Raw genomic sequence first — 19,214 nt, 5'->3', positions numbered from 1 at the left:
TTTTCCTCTTCAGTTTCACCTCTCACCTAATGCATCGATAATCAGTCCCGTAACTCGCAAATAACAGCACAGTCGGAGGCTTAGTGACAGCCTGTCCTATATTAGTCCTGCTGTTAAGAGCCAAAAATAACCAGAATTGTTCGTTTTGTGATAAAAGTATGAAACTTCCCAGGGTTACTAACCTCTATAAGGTTAACATTTTCTGATATGGAGCCATCCCAAATTTACACCCACAAACATGCTACGCGCATGTCAAAAAATTACATATTTGGCCCTTACATGGGAACGAGGCTGAGTTAAAATGCTTATTTCTAAGCTTTCTCTGGAGTTCTTTGCCTAGATTTCTTGCTTCTTAATACAACAGCAACTTATAAAGTATCTGGGAGTCTAAAAATTTGTCACGTGATTAGTCACGTGACCATCATTTTCAATAAACAAAATAATACCGAATATTGCATTAATACGATTAATAATTTTTATTTCTCTACTTCCTCGTTTTTCCTCGCAAATAAAAAGAAGTAATCATTTTGAACATTACATATAGAGTTATCAGAGATTCCAACTTGGAAACTTGTGTTTCGGCATGTACAGTGTCATATTGGGGCTCTTCATCAAATCGAGACTTAGACAAGGCATGGATCTATGTTGGCTACTGAAGTGATTTGCTTAAGGTGGCTTACTATAATTTCACGATTGCACGCGCGCATAGGACGAAAGCTCAAGTAATCTGCGCGCGCTCAAAGGAAAACGTCAGTGTTTTTCGATTTTTACGGACGTCAACATGAGCACAAAAAGCAAAACTGACTGTGAATTTTCTCGCGTTTCCTTCGCTGCGTTTTTTTTAATTTGGCTCAGTTGTAACCACATACAATTCCTATAAAATAACCTATTTTGTTAAAATCTGTCAGAGCTAACTTAATATATTTAGAAGAATGAAAAATTACAGAATATTGGAAAAAACCGTCTGAACAACCTTGACTTTTTATCAATTCAAAATGTCACGCAACATCATTTCCATGATGTGGCAAAGTATAAAAACATTTTACCGAAAGGGAGTATAAATATTAAGGAGTTTAGGGCAAAATGAGGAATATATCTGCCTGTCATTAGATGAGGTGTTGCCATAGTAACGGCCTTAATCCAAAAATTGACAACCAAAAAATAAGCCTTATTTCAACAGTACCCAGATGGATCAATAGATCAATAGATAGATAGGTAGGTAGGTAGGTAGGTAGGTAGGTAGGTAGGTAGGTAGGTAGGTAGTTGGTGCCAATTTCCTCCCTTGCAGCCAAAGGCTGAATTGCGGAGGAACCAGAGGGGTGAGATCGGACGTCAGCATATGAAGGCGCACTTTGCAGCCACTTCAGTCCATGTATGATCTCACCTTACCCAACCCAGACCAATGACCGGCACAAGTCAGATAGACCATGACACCGGGTTCTACGTCCCCTACTCTTTTCGAACAGTGTCATGCGTTCTTTAACGTCCCACAAGAACCAGATCAGTGAAGTGCTGTGAGACGGGGCCTACGGTTTGTCGTCCTTATCCGAGAAGACTTGAATGTCTAACCATTTGTAGATGTAATTACAAAGGCAGCACATTCTCCTCAGTTATTTTAAGACCCTGAGTGTTGGTCCGGTCTGGAGCTCGAACCTTCGACCTCCCGCACAGCAGTCCGGCGCTCTCCCAATTGAGCTAACCAACTGGTAAATCTCTACAGGGAAAACGTTAAGAGAAATTAACTAAGTTTCCTTTTCTAACTCGCGCTCCATAGGAAGGGTGTTCGTAAATACTTTAGGGAGCCACCTAATTGTTTAGCACTAATCGCACTAATTGTTTCTGCGCATCCTTACTGCGCATGCAAATTCACAAGTCACGTCATGCATGAGAGCTCGCGCTAAGAAATAAAATAAGCAATGATAGGACAGATGGCTATTGCTATAGCTTTGCCTGGATTTAACGATCTTGGACGTTCCGTGACCCCTACTTTTCTTTCCAGAAACAGATTTTATTTACCATTATCTCCACATCGTCCAAAAATGAACAGAAAATCAATGTGGGAAGTTAAAAAGATTTCTACCCATGGGACATCGGATCCTGCCATCTTGCGGCTGCAAGGCGCGTGAAACTATGGTCGCTAAATGCGAACTTGTTCTTTAAGGAACCTCACCAGTTTACTAAATTCACCTAATAGGTCCACTGAAACAATATTTGGCAGAGAACATTTCATTTCAAAGATCTACTTGCAATATTTTTGGGCTTACAGACACTGTGGCCTTATTCGCTAACGAAGCCCGATTTTTTCAGATTTACGGTGTTCTTTCGGGCATGTTCTCGGTGAACCCCCATTTTTTTTACATTTCTGACATAACTAACTCATCAGGTTGCAGTGGTAAAGTTCTCAGAAAAAAATCAAAGTTGGAAAATTTCCGCACGAAAGTCTGGCTTAACGGGATATAACTAATTTCGGTGCAGAACTCATGGGAAAACTCTTGATTGGTTTAAATCATATTTGACTAATCGCACACAACGGTGCTCCGTTAATGGCTTTCTCTCTGACTTAACTACTCATAAATGTGGTGTGCCACAGGGAACCATCCTTGGTCCTCTTTTATTTCTAATTTATATTAACGATTTGCGTAACTGTCTATCGTTTAGCGTACCTAGAATGCATGATGATGACACCCACATCACTTTAATATGCTGGTTCTGATTTGCGTCTGATTCAGTCTAGTCTATATCACGACCTTGAAAAGCTAAGCAAATGGCTTGTGTCTAACAGACTTCCCTTGAACGCTACAAAAACGGAATTTCCGTTGATCGGCTCCAGGCAAAGATTAAGTACTCTATCTGATACACTCGAACTCTCCATTGGTAATGTTCCGATTGAACAAGTTTCCTCTGTGAAATCACTTGGAGTATATATCAATGAAAATCTAACATGGCATTCCCACACTGATAAAATGTGCAAAAAGATCGCTTAGAACTGCAATTGGAGCCCTAAAGCGAGTTAAGCCATTTGTACCTCTAGTTCAACCTCACTTTGATTACTGCAACCTAGTCTGGGGTAATTGTGGCAAAACATTATCTAACAAGGTACGAAAACAACAAAACTGTACTGCACGAGTAATAACTTCATCGGGCTGTGACGCTGATGTCGATTCCTTGTTTTACAGACTCAGCTGGAAAGACTTGCAATTTCAACATCAAATTCAGAAAGCTCTAATTAATGGTTTTCAAGTCTTTAAACGGTCTGGTTTCCGAATATCTCACTTCTAAATTTGTAACGCGAAATGAATCAAATTATGCTCTGAGGGACTCGGTTAACAAACTTGTTGTTCCCTTTCCGAGAACTAACTACATGAAAAATAGTTTTACAGCGGTGCAACCCTTTGCAACAGCTTACCCTGTAACATTAGAGAGTTTGGTTCATTAAGTCAATTTAAACGCTTTCTCTATCGTAATTTTTAAACACACGGCATTCATGGAAATCAGGTTTATAAGTAGAATATTGTTGTAAGTTATTAACATATGCTTGAAGACTAATCTTGACCGTACCGGTTTGTGCAATTGTGGTGGAAATTGCAACTAAAAGAACCTTTTTCCAGCTAGTGTTTTTAAAGGCAGGCATAGGAACGTTATAGCCAATGAAAGCTGTTTTTCAAAACGTTTCCTTCAGACCAAAAAGTTCAGCAAGTGTTTATTGTAACATACCTGATCTATTCCAGCATATTTGAAAGTCTCAAACGCGAAATAGAAGGTGTCTCAATCACACTAAGCAAGTAACTCACGAAAATCATGTCAATGAAACCTATATAAATTGACTCTGTATCTCGGCTTCGATTTGATGCATAGTTCTGATATTAAGTTTTTGGTAAATCCCAAACATACATTTAAGGTTTGAATTTCCTACTCTAGACAATAGAATCTACATTGCAAATGATAAAATTGGCACGTAAAAAATGGTAATGATTTCATCAGTGCCTATTGCTGGTAATTGAAAATAATGGTCACGTGACTATCACGTCACGTGACATCATTTAAGACTCAAAAGCATTAGTTAATTTGTTGTATTAAAAGAAAAGCAAGATATTAGGCATAGTAGTCCCAGAAGGCCAAAATAAGCGGTATTTTGCATCAGCCTCGTTCCCATGTAAGGGCCTTGTATACTATATTTTTGACATGCGCATTCCATGATTCTGGAAGCAAATTTGGCATGGCTTCATATCAGGAAATATTTGTCTTATGGAGGTTAGCTACCCTGCCAAGTTTGATGTTTTTATCAAAAAACGAACAATTTTGTCCCTTAACAGCTGGACTAATATCGGCCAATTAGCATTTGTTACGAATCCAAAGGGAAGTGGGAGTGCACTACAGACGATTTTCGAAGTGTCTTCGTGCCAATTAACCACATTTGGAAATCGAATTCTGCCGGATAGATCCGTCAAATGACAGTAACAGCAATACTGAGCAGCAGCAGGAGTTGCAACAACAGGAACTATTGTCTACAACTGTCTATTCTGGTCTTTCGGAATTCCACCCAACTCAATTTTCAGTCTCCCCGTACAGTCAACCCTTGTTTTAGCGGACACGCTCGGGAAGTTTGTCGGCACCGCCTTTGAGTTCTTTTGGCTATAGCGTGAGTCCGCAATAGCGGGATAGATGGTTGTGAAGTGTCACATATAACAGATATAACTTTTACTGCTCTATGCTCTTTATATTTAATGGTAAATAGACTAGATTATAGTTTTTGAGACAGTGTACAAACTAGTTAACATTCCAAGACTGCAGAATAATTATGTCATTCAATACGTCCAAGTCTGTTGTGACGAAAAGCGAACAATGAAATTAGTTGGGATCACATGAAGTGTGCGCAATTTCTTAATAGCGGAAGTTGTTTCCATACGTTTCTTTGTAGTTTTGGCCGGGGATGTAGCTTTTGTCGGTAATAGCGGGGTGTCATTTAGGCGAGTAATGACTGCATTCCCTTTCGCGTCTGAGAAACTCTATATTCTCTGATAATCTAACCGATAGAAATGTAACCTTGATTAATCGATTAATTTTATTCTTTACGAGTCATGAATTCCGAACAAGGGAGGGGGTGAATTATTTAGTAGTTTATCGTCTTTATCGATGAACTGCATAAGTGGTGTAGCTAAAAGAGTGTGCATAGTATTTCAGATCAGGCTACGCGCATCAACTTTCCTCAAAGTTTACGTAAGAACGCAGCATTTCATGATTATAATTATATCAATACAGGAAGCAGCTCGCTCAGAAGCAGTCGAGGCAAACAGGCCTCTCTCATTAAACGGCCCATTTCCGGTTATCGAACGCCCGATAAACTGCGGGGGTGGTCCTTGGATTGATATGAAAAGTTAGAAGAAACTTACAAATGGCACGCAACGCATGCAGAAGCGATGACGTTTATAATGTGGGCATTCCAAAACAAACTAACGGATGAATAAGGTAAATAAAAGTAAGTAAAATTGGTACAGAATGTGCGTGGAGTGAGTAGAATTGGCAAGACTAAACAGTTCTTGATATCGGGTCATCATTCTCTTTCTTTTTCCGGTACAAAAAAAAAGGCACCGATCTCTGCAATTTCCTACGTGGTTCGATATCAAATACTCCTTGTCAATCAAATGTCACTGTAATGAAGCTCATGCTGTCCATCACGCGACGACTCCTTCTAGAGGTCAGAATTTTACTTCTGCGTACATTTAATGTTGCTGCAACCTCGAGAAGCTGCATCTTAGGCGCCAGCGTTAGATTTCGATTAGATTGCTCGGATGTGAACCAACTCTGATGCAAATCTGTTCACCTTTGGGCCTAGTGGTCGTGTTCGTTTACAGTTTCAAGGTGAATCGTACTAGCATTTTGGTTGGAGGCCAAAGACAGTGAAATAGTGTCAGGATTGGTAGTGGAGACGCGCTAAATGTAGAACGACATCTTGTGAGGCAATCTTCAGGAAGATGAATGAGGATCACGATAAACCTTTTAAGGTGATCGTTTTCGGCGACGCAGGAGTTGGGAAGTCCGGTAAGACTATAACGTACCGAAATAATTCACTTCTGTGATCTGTAGCGTTGTTGAATCGAGGCAGCGATCAGCTGATTCGAAATTATCCCCAAAACAGTGGACTTTCGTGAAATGTTGGTATTAAAACTTCTGCTAATACAAGGCATACAATTTTTTTTATGGATACTCTGGTAGCACTACATGGTCCTACATCTGAACCAGTTCGTTGTCAAGTAGGAAGACTGCATGATAACCTGTCATGTAAACTATGCAACACGTTCACCACAGATTACGATCACTTCAACTTTGTTTGCATGCACGCAATGTTCTTGTTTAGAGCTACAATCGAGATACGCGTTGCCATTTAAAAAATCCCTGAGCACGGTTATGTTTTTCAGTTAATCCCTTCATTCTCAAGAATGAGGGTACTTTGCTTTTATTTTCGCATCTGATATTATCACACCGTCAATCGAACAGGAGGCCATTCATTCGGTGTCACTGAACTTGATGTAATTCTTCTTATGTAGCGCTAAATTCTCCAAAGTATGAATGAGAGAAATAAGCAAAAATCAATAAGGAGATTTCAAATTGCGAGCTCTGGGTCGGATTTGTTTTGACAGCACCAGACATCTGTTTGATTGACGGGTCTAATATAGGCCCAGCTAGAGAGTCACGCGACTCGGAAGTTCTTGCCAACGAAAATAAAAACGTCTCACGTATAATTTTGTCGAGTTCGGGATCTTTCACGCGATGGCCACAAAACTACACTTTTCGAGACAAAATCAAACTCAATTTTAGTTTTGCGGTTCATTGTTGTTAGTAAATCACGGTTCGCGGCTATTTGGTGGATCACACTTCACAACGATCATTTTCACGTTTCACCGAAGAACTGCCAAGTCACGGTTCATGAAAAGGAAATTCGAGGAAATACTATCTTATCATAAACTATGTTTTCAGTAGAACCCATGAACTGAATCATTTGCTTAATGGTTCTGGTCATGCCAACATTATGCTAGGATTTACGAATCTCAGTTATGCTATCTGATTTAATACAGATGTAACCTTCTGTAACCCTGAAACCTTTTCGGATAATCTTTGACGCCAGGCACGAACGTATAATATGTTGCCCTGGAGTGGTTCGCTGTGTTGAACAGAAAACTGAAAGTGATAAGACGGCCATTGACGGAAGTTCTTCAACTCTGTATTCTGGGCATCGCGCTAACAAGCCAAACCACGCTAAAAATGATTCGTTTAAACTTTGTAGCATATTTAGTCATTTTAATCTAAGCAAACAAATGCTAGCAAGAGACTCATTGTCAATAACATATATCAGTCTATTTTTGATGACCTGTAAACTTTCAGCTTACTGTGGAGACCAGGGGCTCAACCTACAACAGCAGTCGCGGATCTGGGATAAATGGTGACTGATTTCTCGAGACAACAAGCGACAAGCTCCTAAAGGGGACGGCCCAGGACCATCCCCCCCTAAAGTCCCTTTTCCTGGGTTTCTGGGTTATTCTGAAAAACCTGACCGATTTCCGTCAATTGATGGAAACCGTTGTGGATAAGCGGAGGGTGCGTCAGATATATGTTGCAAACAGTTCAGGGAAATCAGCCTCAAATGCCTGGAAACTTAAGCTCAAGCACAAGCATAACGGTAGTGAGGACGCCCACAACAGGAGCATAAACACGTATACATGCGCAGAATCGATATTAATGCCTTATTTTCAATTCCATACTTCCTCGATGAAGTAAAACAGGATAAAATGCGAGGTTATGCTTATGCTTATGCTCACAACACTTGACATGATATAGGCATAAGCGTTAAGGACAAGCCTAAGAGGAACAAAAACCTTTGTTCTGCTTGTGCTTATGCCTTTGTTATGCACGTCCTCACTACTGACTAAACAGTGATGTTGTGCTTATGTTTGTGCTGTGGGAGTCCCCAATAGCGATATATGCCTGTGCTAAACGAAATCCAGGCCTAAATGTCCGAGAAATATTGTTGATTATGCCGAGTGGAAAATCCAAAACTGGTTTTGCTTGTTTCACGTTATTTTGATTACACTGTACAACCACGCAGGAAAAGGTGTCCGCTTTGAGTCCTATTTTGGGAAGCAAATTGATTGGGTTTGGCTAGTGAAATACAACACCAATCCCGTAGGGTTTGGTCCACTGAACTCCATAAGTGTGGTACGTGTAGAAGGCCCACGTGCTGAGAGAACACAACATTGGCTTTAGAGTACCGTCGCGACGTTGGTGCATTTACAACGACGAAATTTTTGAATGAAATTCAGTGTATTTTTTCAGTATAACATCTTGTGCAATTCAACTGATTTGTTGTAATGGCATGTACCACAATAGTGTCCGAGTTCTTCGACTTTAAATCTTTAAGTGACCTAACTCTTTTATCCAATTTGTAAAGAGCACTTGAGCTGTGCAAACATTGCGTTTATATACGATAAACGCCGACCTTTCCAAGAGTTCACAAAAGCTTGGAAGTTGAAAATATATTCGTTGTAACTCGCTTACACCCTATTTTATCACGAAGACAAAAATAACAACAACAAAAACATTAACAACAAACATATTGATTTGCGGAAATGTAGTGCCCTTTTTAGGACGTTTCGAATGACCGTAAGCTATTTTAGTACTTTTAGTGAAAATATATAAAACAGGGGAACATAATATTAATGCAACATTCATTATTGGCATGCTTCAACCCCATGATGAGGTAAATGACATGTAATTTAGTTATGAAATGTCTGGTTGCCTTGTAGTCAATAATCGTCAAATGTTCCAAGTTCGCTTCAAGTCAAGTCTGTTTAAACGACTCAAGAATAAAAGCTTTTTCAAATAGAACGGCAGGTAACTTATAACAGATTATTTCCAGCACCCAGATTCAGTTCTTATAAAAGAAACCCTTGAAATCAGTCTCGAACACGTTCGGTTTACGCTAAAACCTCGATACATGAAAACCATATTTCAATTAAAACAGCTGCATTCAGACCTATTCACGAAATAATCTTAATTGGACAACACTAGCAAGCATTTTTGGCGACAATTTCTCCCAGTCACCAGCCGTGCCAAATGAAAAACAGCGATTGTTTCAAAGCAATAAAATAGGAAACTACTATGCAAGACAAAAATAGGAGAAGCACAGTACAAAAACGACACAAAAGTGTGAACTTACGGTATAATCAGTCCATACACTGGGAGACATTTCTTCAGTTCCCGCCGAAAACAATATTGTTGTCTACCGCTTATCGTTTCAATCGATCCATAGAGAGTGAAATTACGCACTGGCTGGGCAATAAACACAAAAACCCGCTTGTTGCCCAAAGCCAGAACTTATATTAGAAATCGAATACTGTTTTTGAATGGGGTCATTGCCATTTTCAGAAAGTGTTTGCTGACGTTGTATATAGTAAATGTTTAGATTACCAAGTTGTACAGACAGTGTCTGAAATCTTTCAGCGTCAATTGACCAAATTAGCTTTTTAAAATTACTCAAAGCGACGTTTGCTAAATGCTATTAAAGTACAACTAAATGTTTGCGTATTACCTGTTGATGTTTCTGTCTTCGAATTCAGGTGTCTATCCGTTCCTTCAAGTCAACATGAACCTTCTACGACTCAATTTCCACAATGAGTTGATTAGGGTTCTTGAATTTGTCTTTCTCAGTCCAATGCTTGCCCCAAGGACCCTAAGTCTGATGATGCCAGCAGGGTGAATAGAGAATTTCATATCGAGTTCTTCGGTTAACCGCAGTCATGGAATGAACGAAAAACAAAAGGATGCTTTGTAATTTGTTTTAAATCAAGAACGGATTAAATGGAATCATCAGTTTGCTGGTTATAATACTAGTTGGTCCTGGTTGACCCTTGCATCATGGCGCGGTACAGTAATTTCTAATTTGTAAGTTAACTGGTGTCATCAACGACGTCTATAAGTTTGTTATGTAGAGTCTGGCATAAACTCGTGTTTGGCTTCTCTTCAAGTTGTATCGTCGCCTATTTTGGATAATAAATTTGTTCTTAGTCCAAACTAATCAATCTTGTCGATATGATGCGACTAGAGTATTCTAATACTCGCCACGCACAGGATAAACACCCACTCTTTAATACACCCTGTCTCGAAATACCCATGGCTGATGGAAAGAAATTTTTTTAATCCTCTTACAGAATCACTGTACTGATAGCATTGAGAAGTTGTGAAGTGCATAACCGGTTTGTAGTTTACAAGTACTCACACAGCATGATTTCACAGCATGTTTAAAACGTGATAAATCACATCATCATAAGGTTTTATCCATGCAAATCTCTTCCTGTAATCGAAATGATGTACATGTAAATAAACATAAACAGGAAACTCGATAATCGTAACTTTTTTTATCCGTAGACATCTGCTTTCCGAGATAAGTGCATGGCATAGGTTATAATCAAACGCACTGCCAGAAAATCTGTTCGTTCGTCCTATTAGAGCTCGTGTTCTTGGCAGATGATTAAGCAATAAAGTGACTCTTAGAAGTGAAGAAAAGTTTTAAACTGTTAAAACAGTTTAGTTATTAGATATGTCTCGAACATTTAGCAGGCATTTTGGGAACCATAAATTATTATCTGTCAAATCAAATTTATCTGATTAAGTGTCGGTATGCTTTTATGACTGTCATTCATCTTAGCTTTTATCAGAGGTAATTGCACATTTCAGCAACTGGGAATACTTTCTGAAATAAAAATTAACGTCTTGAACCTTTTCCGAGAGACTATTTTTCATTACTATATATAATCTCACCCACGATTTGATTCGAAGAAGTAGTTAAGACAGTTAACCACAAAGATATTGGTTTTGCGGTGGTTTTACTGATCATCTCCATACTCAGTACTGGAAGGTTCCCTTCGAGAATTTTATTTCACTAGACTCATTACTCAGATGCTGTTGTAGTGCGAATACCTTGTTTTCATGTGAAGCATAGTGCGTTAAAAATAGACATAAAAAAGCAAACGGTAACCTAACGTGCTTACCATTACCTTTATAAACGTTCACTGTCAGCCATCTGAGCCATGTGTTTGCCGCTGCCTCAAATATTCTTGGTAAAATTAGTGATAAAAGTACTATGAGCATTCCAGCAAGTGAAACATTTTTCGAAACTTGCGTTATATACTGATTTTCGCGTGAGGTTAAAATTTGCAAAGTCGTATACTGATATTATTGCAGCTAGGGTTTCCAGATACCTGTAGCAAATAATTATGAATAATGATCGAAAGTCCGACGACAGTTATCCTGGCTTGTTTTGTTCTGAACGTAGACATGATGCTGCCGATGACTAAGTTTTTTCATTAATAGAACAAAAAAGCAATATTCAGTGATTGTTTCATGGAACTAGTAGACGTATTTCTTTTTGTTTCAGTATTATTTTCCTCATCAAAAAGATCTTGACTATACGCTAAAAGATGATATAGCCCACACGAAGATTAATGCGAGAATTAACGTCATGTTGTCAGCTTTTTTTGTTAACTACAGCATTTGATGGATTACCGAACCAGTTTTCACTCATGTGGAAAATCACTTCTTCGATCCTGAGTAATCACACACTTAACCGAGTGGTGGCCCTGTTTTCAATGTTAACAATGAAACATTTTCAAATATTTGTTTACCAAGGTAAACTAGTAATTTTTATGGCACAGTTCGATTTCAGCCAATTCGAAGTCAACAAAAAACATATAAGTAAAGGACAATAGAAGATGTGGTTAAATGCCTGGATGACTAATTAATTAATTGGAGTTTTGGAATGCTTGCCAAGAAAAACAGTCTTACTAGATACAAAAGGATAATTTCAATACCTATAATTAAAAACCTAAGTGAATAAAACAGGTGAAGAAAGCATCGACGAATCTTAATGATAGGAGTTGAATTTTCCCAATTTTGTCTAAGACGAAGGGGAAACGTATTTTGCTCAGTTTTGATCTAAATCTTGTGCGAATGTTGTGTTGCTTTAAATCTTGTGGATCAACGAGGAAACTTTTTCTCAGTCAGTCCCCAAAGGTCTCGTGTATGAAACAACCTCGTTTTAGTACGCTTAACGAATACATTTATAAACAATCACTTTTGAAAAACTTTGACTAAATTACCCCTTGCATGATTGATGAGTATATGATAAACACTGTACTGAATACGGGACTGTGAGTGTTATCTTGCCATATCACAATATGTAAATAGTTCCAAAGTATGATAGGAACAATGGTCTTTTATATGGAAGCAAACTGACTTCCCTTGATCATAACCGCGGTCGGTTATTGTGTAGTTACTTTGTTTCCGCAGCAACGTGATATGACGAAAGTGGGAGGTTAAACTCATGTAATTTCTTTTCTCGTTTCCTTCTGCGACAACCTGCTAACTTAATTGTGATCCTTTGCTGGTATTATGTTATGGCTAAAAGGTCAACCTTGTAAGCATTAAAAGAACAGAAGACACTGGTATTGAGCAAGAGAGCAAGCACCAAGTTATTAAGACCAATATACACTTATTACTATTGACACAAAATGGTGTTTACCCATCATAATTAACAAAATTAGTTAAATTAACTTTGAAGCACATTGTGTGAAACACACAAAGTTGTCTCTTTTTTTTCTTTCGGCGCCTGTTGTTCAGTACCTTGTTGTCTATTCATAAAAAAAAATATAGCAGCTATCACGCAGAGAGGGATATTGCGTGGTGTTTTGCTGAAGCATGTTATCATCACGTTCCAATGTTTCGTGTTATCGAATCGAAAAGCGGCTTAAGGAAAATCACGCTAGAAAAAGACTAATATACATGACTTGCTCATCACGATAATATTGAGATTAATGACTTCAGTTCTTCTATTTTATCAGTGGCTATTCATAACATGTCGATGGGCGTGATGAAAGCACGCTTACTCACTTTTTGATGTTGATAACTGTACTCTAATTCTTGAACTCTGAGAATTTTAAGTGCCTTCTTCGATTTCCGGAATCCTCGCTGCTCTGATCTATCGACAAAATCTACCAAATTAGACTCACTACTTCATTTGCTGCAAAACAGATTTGCCTCTCGAGTTAGGTCACGAATTTATTAAGAAGACGGATCACTTATATCCCTAAATACAGGCGTTTCAAAAAACCCTTGTTACCTTGAAGGTCGTCAACCGAGTGCGCTTCTTTGAGCGGTCTGTTTGTCACAGTACGTTCCCAGTTCTACTTAAACTAATTTTTGTGGTTGTGGCGATCTTCCTGTGAAATCCTTTTTTGATTCCCATAGTCATTTGCTTTTTCCATGAGAAATCCATCGTGGATTGGAGAACATAAAGGAAGGATCTAATCTAAAAGCTTCAATTAACGTCGATGACCTTGTGGTCCCGAAGACGTCCACGGATAGCTAGATGATACCCGATTTTGTTATCCCAGCCGAAAAGCACACTTTCCGTCGTTGTTTACTTGATCATCCGTACAGTAAGATTAAATTAAACGTACTTGAAACGTTCAAAGTCTTACAAGACTTGTTTAAATTGAGGTTAGGCGACTTGGTGTTTGAGTGCCCTTTTAAAAGAGCTTTTTAAAAATGATTACTTCCCAAGCACTGCTGATCTTGAAAACTAAGTTTTGTTTTCCAGATGTGAGTGGAAAAGTAAATTATCCCTTTCGTTAGAGTTATGTCTCTGCTTAAAAGTTTCTTCAATGCATCGAATGCTTGTCAAAGTTGATAAACGGAAACAATGGTTTTCATGCGCTGAAATGCCAACAAATAATTCAAGATATGATGTTGGCTTGGTACGAGGAAGCATATAGCAATTTCACTCTAAGGGTTGCTTTGTTGCTATAAACGTCTTTTCAAGCAAGCGGCGCTTTAATAAGCTTGAATCAAACCTAACATCGAATCTCGCCTACATCTTGAAAGCATTTTTGTTCCACAGGTTTTATGGGTCTAGAAGTACCGTTATTACACTAGTACATTACGTACGTTTGAGTTATTCATTATACACCTACCTTACTCCCTTGTTGATTCTACTTTATCTTGATTTGCAGCGCTGAGTATTCGCTACGTGTCTAAGGAGTTCTCGAGCACTTATGACCCAACAATAGGTAAGATGGTCAGATTTGTGAAGTGTCAGTAGACCGCATAAACAGCCAGATAGATACGTGTGATGACATTTCAGATCGATCGATGCGCATTTCTGACTTCAATTATCGAGTTTTATAAACAAATAAAATTAGCACTTGAAAGAGTCCAGCAGAGTTTAATTTGTTTTCTTTTGTGCGCGAACGCAACTTGTGCGCTACACCTAGTGGTTCCTTTGTTTGCTGAAATTATTAGTAAAACTTGTGAAATGTTTTGTGGTCAGGTTGTATATTGAATTTGTATTTTCTACTTTTATTCGTTGGCAGTATTCATTGACATTTGAGTCAGTGTACTCGCATTCATATAGTCCCGACAAGAGAGCAGTTCTTTGTTACAAGTCACACTAGAACACTTCTGAAGCAGAAGTACTTGCATAGTTAAAAGAGGCGCACATCCTCGAGCTCAGCTTCTGCTGTTCGCTTTCTATAGAGTTGATGTGGCCTATTATTTAAGAAGCCATACTGAGAGATGCATGAAGTCAGAACTGCAGCAAGATCGTTATTTTTGCAAGTCTTGTTAAATCTTTGTTATACTTTCCATACAGTTTTCGCTACGTTATCGTTAAAACAGTGAAGATTCATGTAATCGGATCATGCATGTTGATATTAGTTCTGCGGTAGGGAAACAACGTATGTGATAATCTCAGTTGCCCTTTCAATCTCTACTTTATTGTAAGTTGCAATTTTACTTAGAAATTAAAAAATGTTGGCTCTCTACCTTAAAAAATGTGTCCGCTTTCAGAAAGTTGTCTGTACCCACTTAGCTTACTTTGACGGGCGGGAACTGATCAATTAGTGACAGGAATTTTCTGACTATCATTTGTCTTTTCAAAAGAGGATAAACCGTCTGAAGGGAAATTAACGATGAAATTAAATCTTGTATACACAGTATGTTCTTGCTTGTTTTTTTGTTAACGTTTCTTTTTTCCTCGAACTACATACTCAGGAGTTTATATCAAAAGAAAAAACCTTTTTAAATTTTTTTAACAGCATCACGAGTCAGTTTGCTTGGAAATGTGATTTAAGGAAGGTGGCTTACTACAGTTTTGATGGAGTATCGGAGCCCAGTTTTTAACTCTTTTGAAAAATTTTTCAAGATGTTTTCCCTTCCCTAATTACTGTTGTACCATTGTATGGGAAACGCAACAAATAACCAAACTGAACAACCGAGTACCTAAGGAGAGAATGGGTACTAGTGGGTTTAATTATGTTTTTCTCAAAATCCACCCGTATGACCCCAATTCAAAATTTCAGGAATTAGTATTTGGTTATGATTAAACATTTATGCCAAGTAAAATAAAAATCTTTTTTTTTTTTTGTTGCAAACTAAGAAAATGTGAAATTTTGCCTACTTCAACAATAGCGCAAAATCTGTCTTACAGATGTTTTTTTAAAATTTCGGCCCCAAACGCGATTCACCCCTACAAATCAACTGTGCAAATATCATCATGGGTTGTACGGTGGGTTTTCGAGCAATCTTGGATCAAGGTTTCGCTTTTACAACCTTGGACGAGAATTAAATTGTGCATACTTTTCATTTAAGCGCCCGCTCATGGAACGCCATGCGTGAAAGCAAGATTAAATTGGAACTCTTTTACCAGTTGTTTATCGACCTGTTTCGGCATATTTTATTGTTCCTAGGCCTAAACACAAGTTTGTTTGAAAGCACTTTGAAACTAGCGCTACGTATACCAAAATGGTTTAACATTAATCAAGCGCTGAAGTTGTTTTCGTTTGTTCTTAGGATTACTTGCGTCCTTTTTGCACGCGCGATTAAACATGACGACTGGCAGGCGATCGTAACGCGCTGCTGAGTCTTGGTAAAACTGTAGTAAGCCACCTTAACGCACCGTGTTTGATGAATATTATTCAGTAGGCAACAAGTAATCTGAAACGTTTAACACGCGACGTGAGAAAGCTTGACTATTGTTGTTAGTATTTTAAATTTCCTAATGATCCAGTCAGAAAAAGTTTGACACAATAAAAATATTAGTTTTACTGGGTAGTTTAATGTGGTTTCCTGTGCTTTTTTTTTACATTTTTGTTTTAATATGTGAGAACTGATTATACATTATCGTAAGCTTTATGGTAAGAAAGGGTCGTAGGTAAAATGGATATAAGCACTTCTGCAGGAACAAAGTCTCATCATTATCATTATCGCTACTGTTATTAAACCTTATACAAAAAGAAAGACACGTTATTGCTCATTTTCTTATCCAAACAACCGAATTAAGGAATGAGCAATATACCTTTAGTAGAGTGCAGTGTTCACTAATATTGAAACATCATGATCTCCGAGGTACTTTGCGTAACATTAATATAAACAGTTCTAAATTGAACAGAATCTAAAGTACATAACTGATGTTGAAACAACTTTGAGGTGCCTTAAATGACCTTTACTGAAAAAGAAAAGGTGTTCTTAAAATTGCTTTCCGAGACTTGGTAAGATCTTTAATTTCAATGTCTATTTTACCGCCTTCCAGATCTCTTTCAAATTTTACAGACAAACCGTGAAGCTAGTAACTGGAATTTGTCTTTGACACCGAACTTAAGTAATTTTAAAAACAATTTTTCACCTTAATGTCATCTTATTTCTAAAATGCTGTATTTTTGTCGTTATATTTTCAAGAGGACAACTACGAAACTGATATCGAAGTGGATGGGTGCCCGTTAAAAGTTGAATTAATCGACACGGCAGGAAATGTAAGTATGCAAAAAAGAAAGGCTCACTTAACACAATGGTCAAAAGAGTGTAGGAAGACGACCGTTCCTCCGTTTACGCTTCCAAGTGATATTGCTGATACAACTAAGTAGATCTGCTGTTTTGTTGGCTGACAAGTGAAGCCCTTAGTTTATCATTAATTTGAAATTGATGGAGTAAATTAGTCATACTGATTAATATGCCCAGGATTCTCTCCCACGAAGGGCTAACGCTCAAAATATCAGCTGTTCAAATTTGATAAACGTGTTTGTAAATCAAACACGGTAATCTGTTGTTAAAATTAGTGAGAAGGGGTTCTGGAAGTACGACAAAACGTTCCTGACATGCAGTAGAAGTTGTTTTGATTGCAGTGTCTTGCACTGCAATTTATCTTGTCGGTTGAGAGCAACAATCGCATCCATGCAAAAATCTGTAACTTTTTTAACTTTGGAGCTCATTAGTTAAGAGCAGTCGCATGTAATGACGACATGAAAGTAACCGCCAAAAGGATATCGACTTGAGCAAGGTTTAGTACTTTTCTCTAAATAGTTCTCTACGTATTATTTTAAGGACGTGTTCCGGCGAATGAGGGATCAATACATTAAGAGTGGCGACGGATTTCTGTTGGTTTACTCCATCACAGACCACTCGAGCTCCCACTCAGTCACAGCTTTCCATGAACAAATCATCGCTGCTAGAGGAGAAAAAGACAAAATTATACCACAAATTCCCTTAGTCTTGGTTGGAAACAAGGTGAGGCTCAATATTTTTTTCTGTATGTTAGCTTGACCACTTGAACTCCCCGCAAAGCTTTCCATGATCAAATCGTCGCTGCTAGAACTGAAAAAGGGAAATTTTACCACAAATTCCCATAGTCTTGATTGGAAACACGGTGAGGCTTACTTTTTTTTTCTTGTATGTTTGCTTTTGTCTATCTGTTGTTGTTGTTGGTCGCTGTGATGGCGATCTTTCCTTTCGTTATCCCTTTCGAATGGAAGCGAGTAGAGAGTTTTTATGAAGGGTAGCTATTCTTTTTGTCTTCGCTTCAAATGAATTGTCCTTAACACTCAAAGGAGAACGTCAAATACAACCTGCGGTCTTTAACCTTTCGATTTCGGGTTGGAGGCCACCATTTTCGTAACTGGTTGTTCGAAAAACGTTAACGTGTCTACTGATGTGACGACCAGCTAATGTGAGAATCGTCTGCTGAATGGTAAAAATATTTACGCTGGAAATATTACCTTGCAAAAAATAATGAGGTAACAAATGAATCCTTGTGCCTCGAGGTAAATTTCGAAATCATGGCTGGGGTGGAGCTATATTTAATCCAGCGTTCATGTACTCCTACTTGAACATTTGCGCTGAACACACTGTATTATTTTTCTGTTGCCTTTTCATAGTGCGACTTAGAAGATGACCGTGAGGTTTCATATCTAGACGGAAAGAAAATCGCTGCCTCCTTTTCCTGTCCGTTTTTTGAGACTTCCGCTAAGAACGACATTGGTGTTGATGAAGTATTCATCAATCTTGCACGGCAAATGAAAGAAGCGAGAGCTGACTCGGTTCGAAAAGCCTTCATAAGGGAACGACGAAGATTCTCTCTACGAAATATGTCTTTAAGGGAGAGAAAGTGCAAGGAGAAACTGCAAGCTTTGAGGCCGAACGAAACGACGTCAAGTGTCCCTAGACGGGGACGGAGAAGTATGTTACGAGGGTTTATATGTGGAGCAGGAAATCTTGGTGCCACTGATATCTAGAGGACTTATATCCAGATACTTATCAAATATTGTAATTCGTGTCAAGACAAGGGAGTATGTGTTGACTTGGTACAGCTGTTACATGAACACTCAATAGATGCAAAAGATATGACAAGATAAAATGTGATCCTTCTGCCGTTGGGAAACACGGACTGAAAAGAAGGGGAATTAAAATGCCAGGAACTAGAAAACAAACTTCTCTAAAATTGTCTGTTTCATGGTCCTTATGGATTCTACCAAATTGGCTCCTTAATAGGAAGCCTTGATGATGGTTCCTAAAGAATCCACACCATCTTCATTTTTTTGGTATAGGGTATAGGATTGTATACCACAAGACAAGAAGTAACTGTTGCTCAAGGCGTACTAAAGGTTTGAAATCGGTTACTTCTGCTAAGGGCTCGTGTCGTGTTAGCCGATCAGGGGAAAAATACACTTAGAAGCTAATATCAACTATGTAAAGTTCACCAAAATGAAATTCAGCATAATGTATACGATTTCATCAATATATTTGTACTCGGCTTAAATATTATCTGTAAAAAAGAAGAAAATCATAAATTGTTCTTAAAAGACTCAGGTTTAAGTTGTAAAAGCAGTATGACTGTT

General features: G+C 38.3%; 2 protein-coding genes across 2 annotated transcripts in view; one reads left to right on the top strand and one right to left on the bottom strand.

Moving 5' to 3' along the window:
- Positions 1-14,073, bottom strand: part of LOC145500894 (neuropeptide FF receptor 1-like) — a 45,333-nt gene extending 31,260 nt beyond the window's left edge. The window contains exon 1 of the mRNA XM_081480441.1: positions 14,022-14,073. The gene's annotated coding sequence lies outside the window, so the exon portion shown is untranslated. The remainder of the gene's footprint in view (positions 1-14,021) is intronic.
- Positions 846-19,180, top strand: LOC145500939 (ras-related protein Rap-2b-like). Its single transcript, XM_081480500.1, has 5 exons — positions 846-6,039; positions 14,061-14,117; positions 16,783-16,856; positions 17,425-17,607; positions 18,255-19,180. The coding sequence occupies exons 1-5, from the start codon at positions 5,973-5,975 to the stop codon at positions 18,609-18,611; spliced, it is 738 nt and encodes a 245-aa protein (XP_081336626.1). The 5' UTR covers positions 846-5,972; the 3' UTR covers positions 18,612-19,180.
- The last annotated feature ends 34 nt before the right edge of the window (positions 19,181-19,214 follow it).

This window comes from Orbicella franksi, chromosome 1 (assembly GCF_964199315.1).
Source record: "Orbicella franksi chromosome 1, jaOrbFran1.1, whole genome shotgun sequence".
In the NCBI taxonomy this organism is placed as follows: domain Eukaryota; kingdom Metazoa; phylum Cnidaria; class Anthozoa; order Scleractinia; family Merulinidae; genus Orbicella; species Orbicella franksi.
This window is presented reverse-complemented; position numbering and strand designations above follow the sequence as displayed.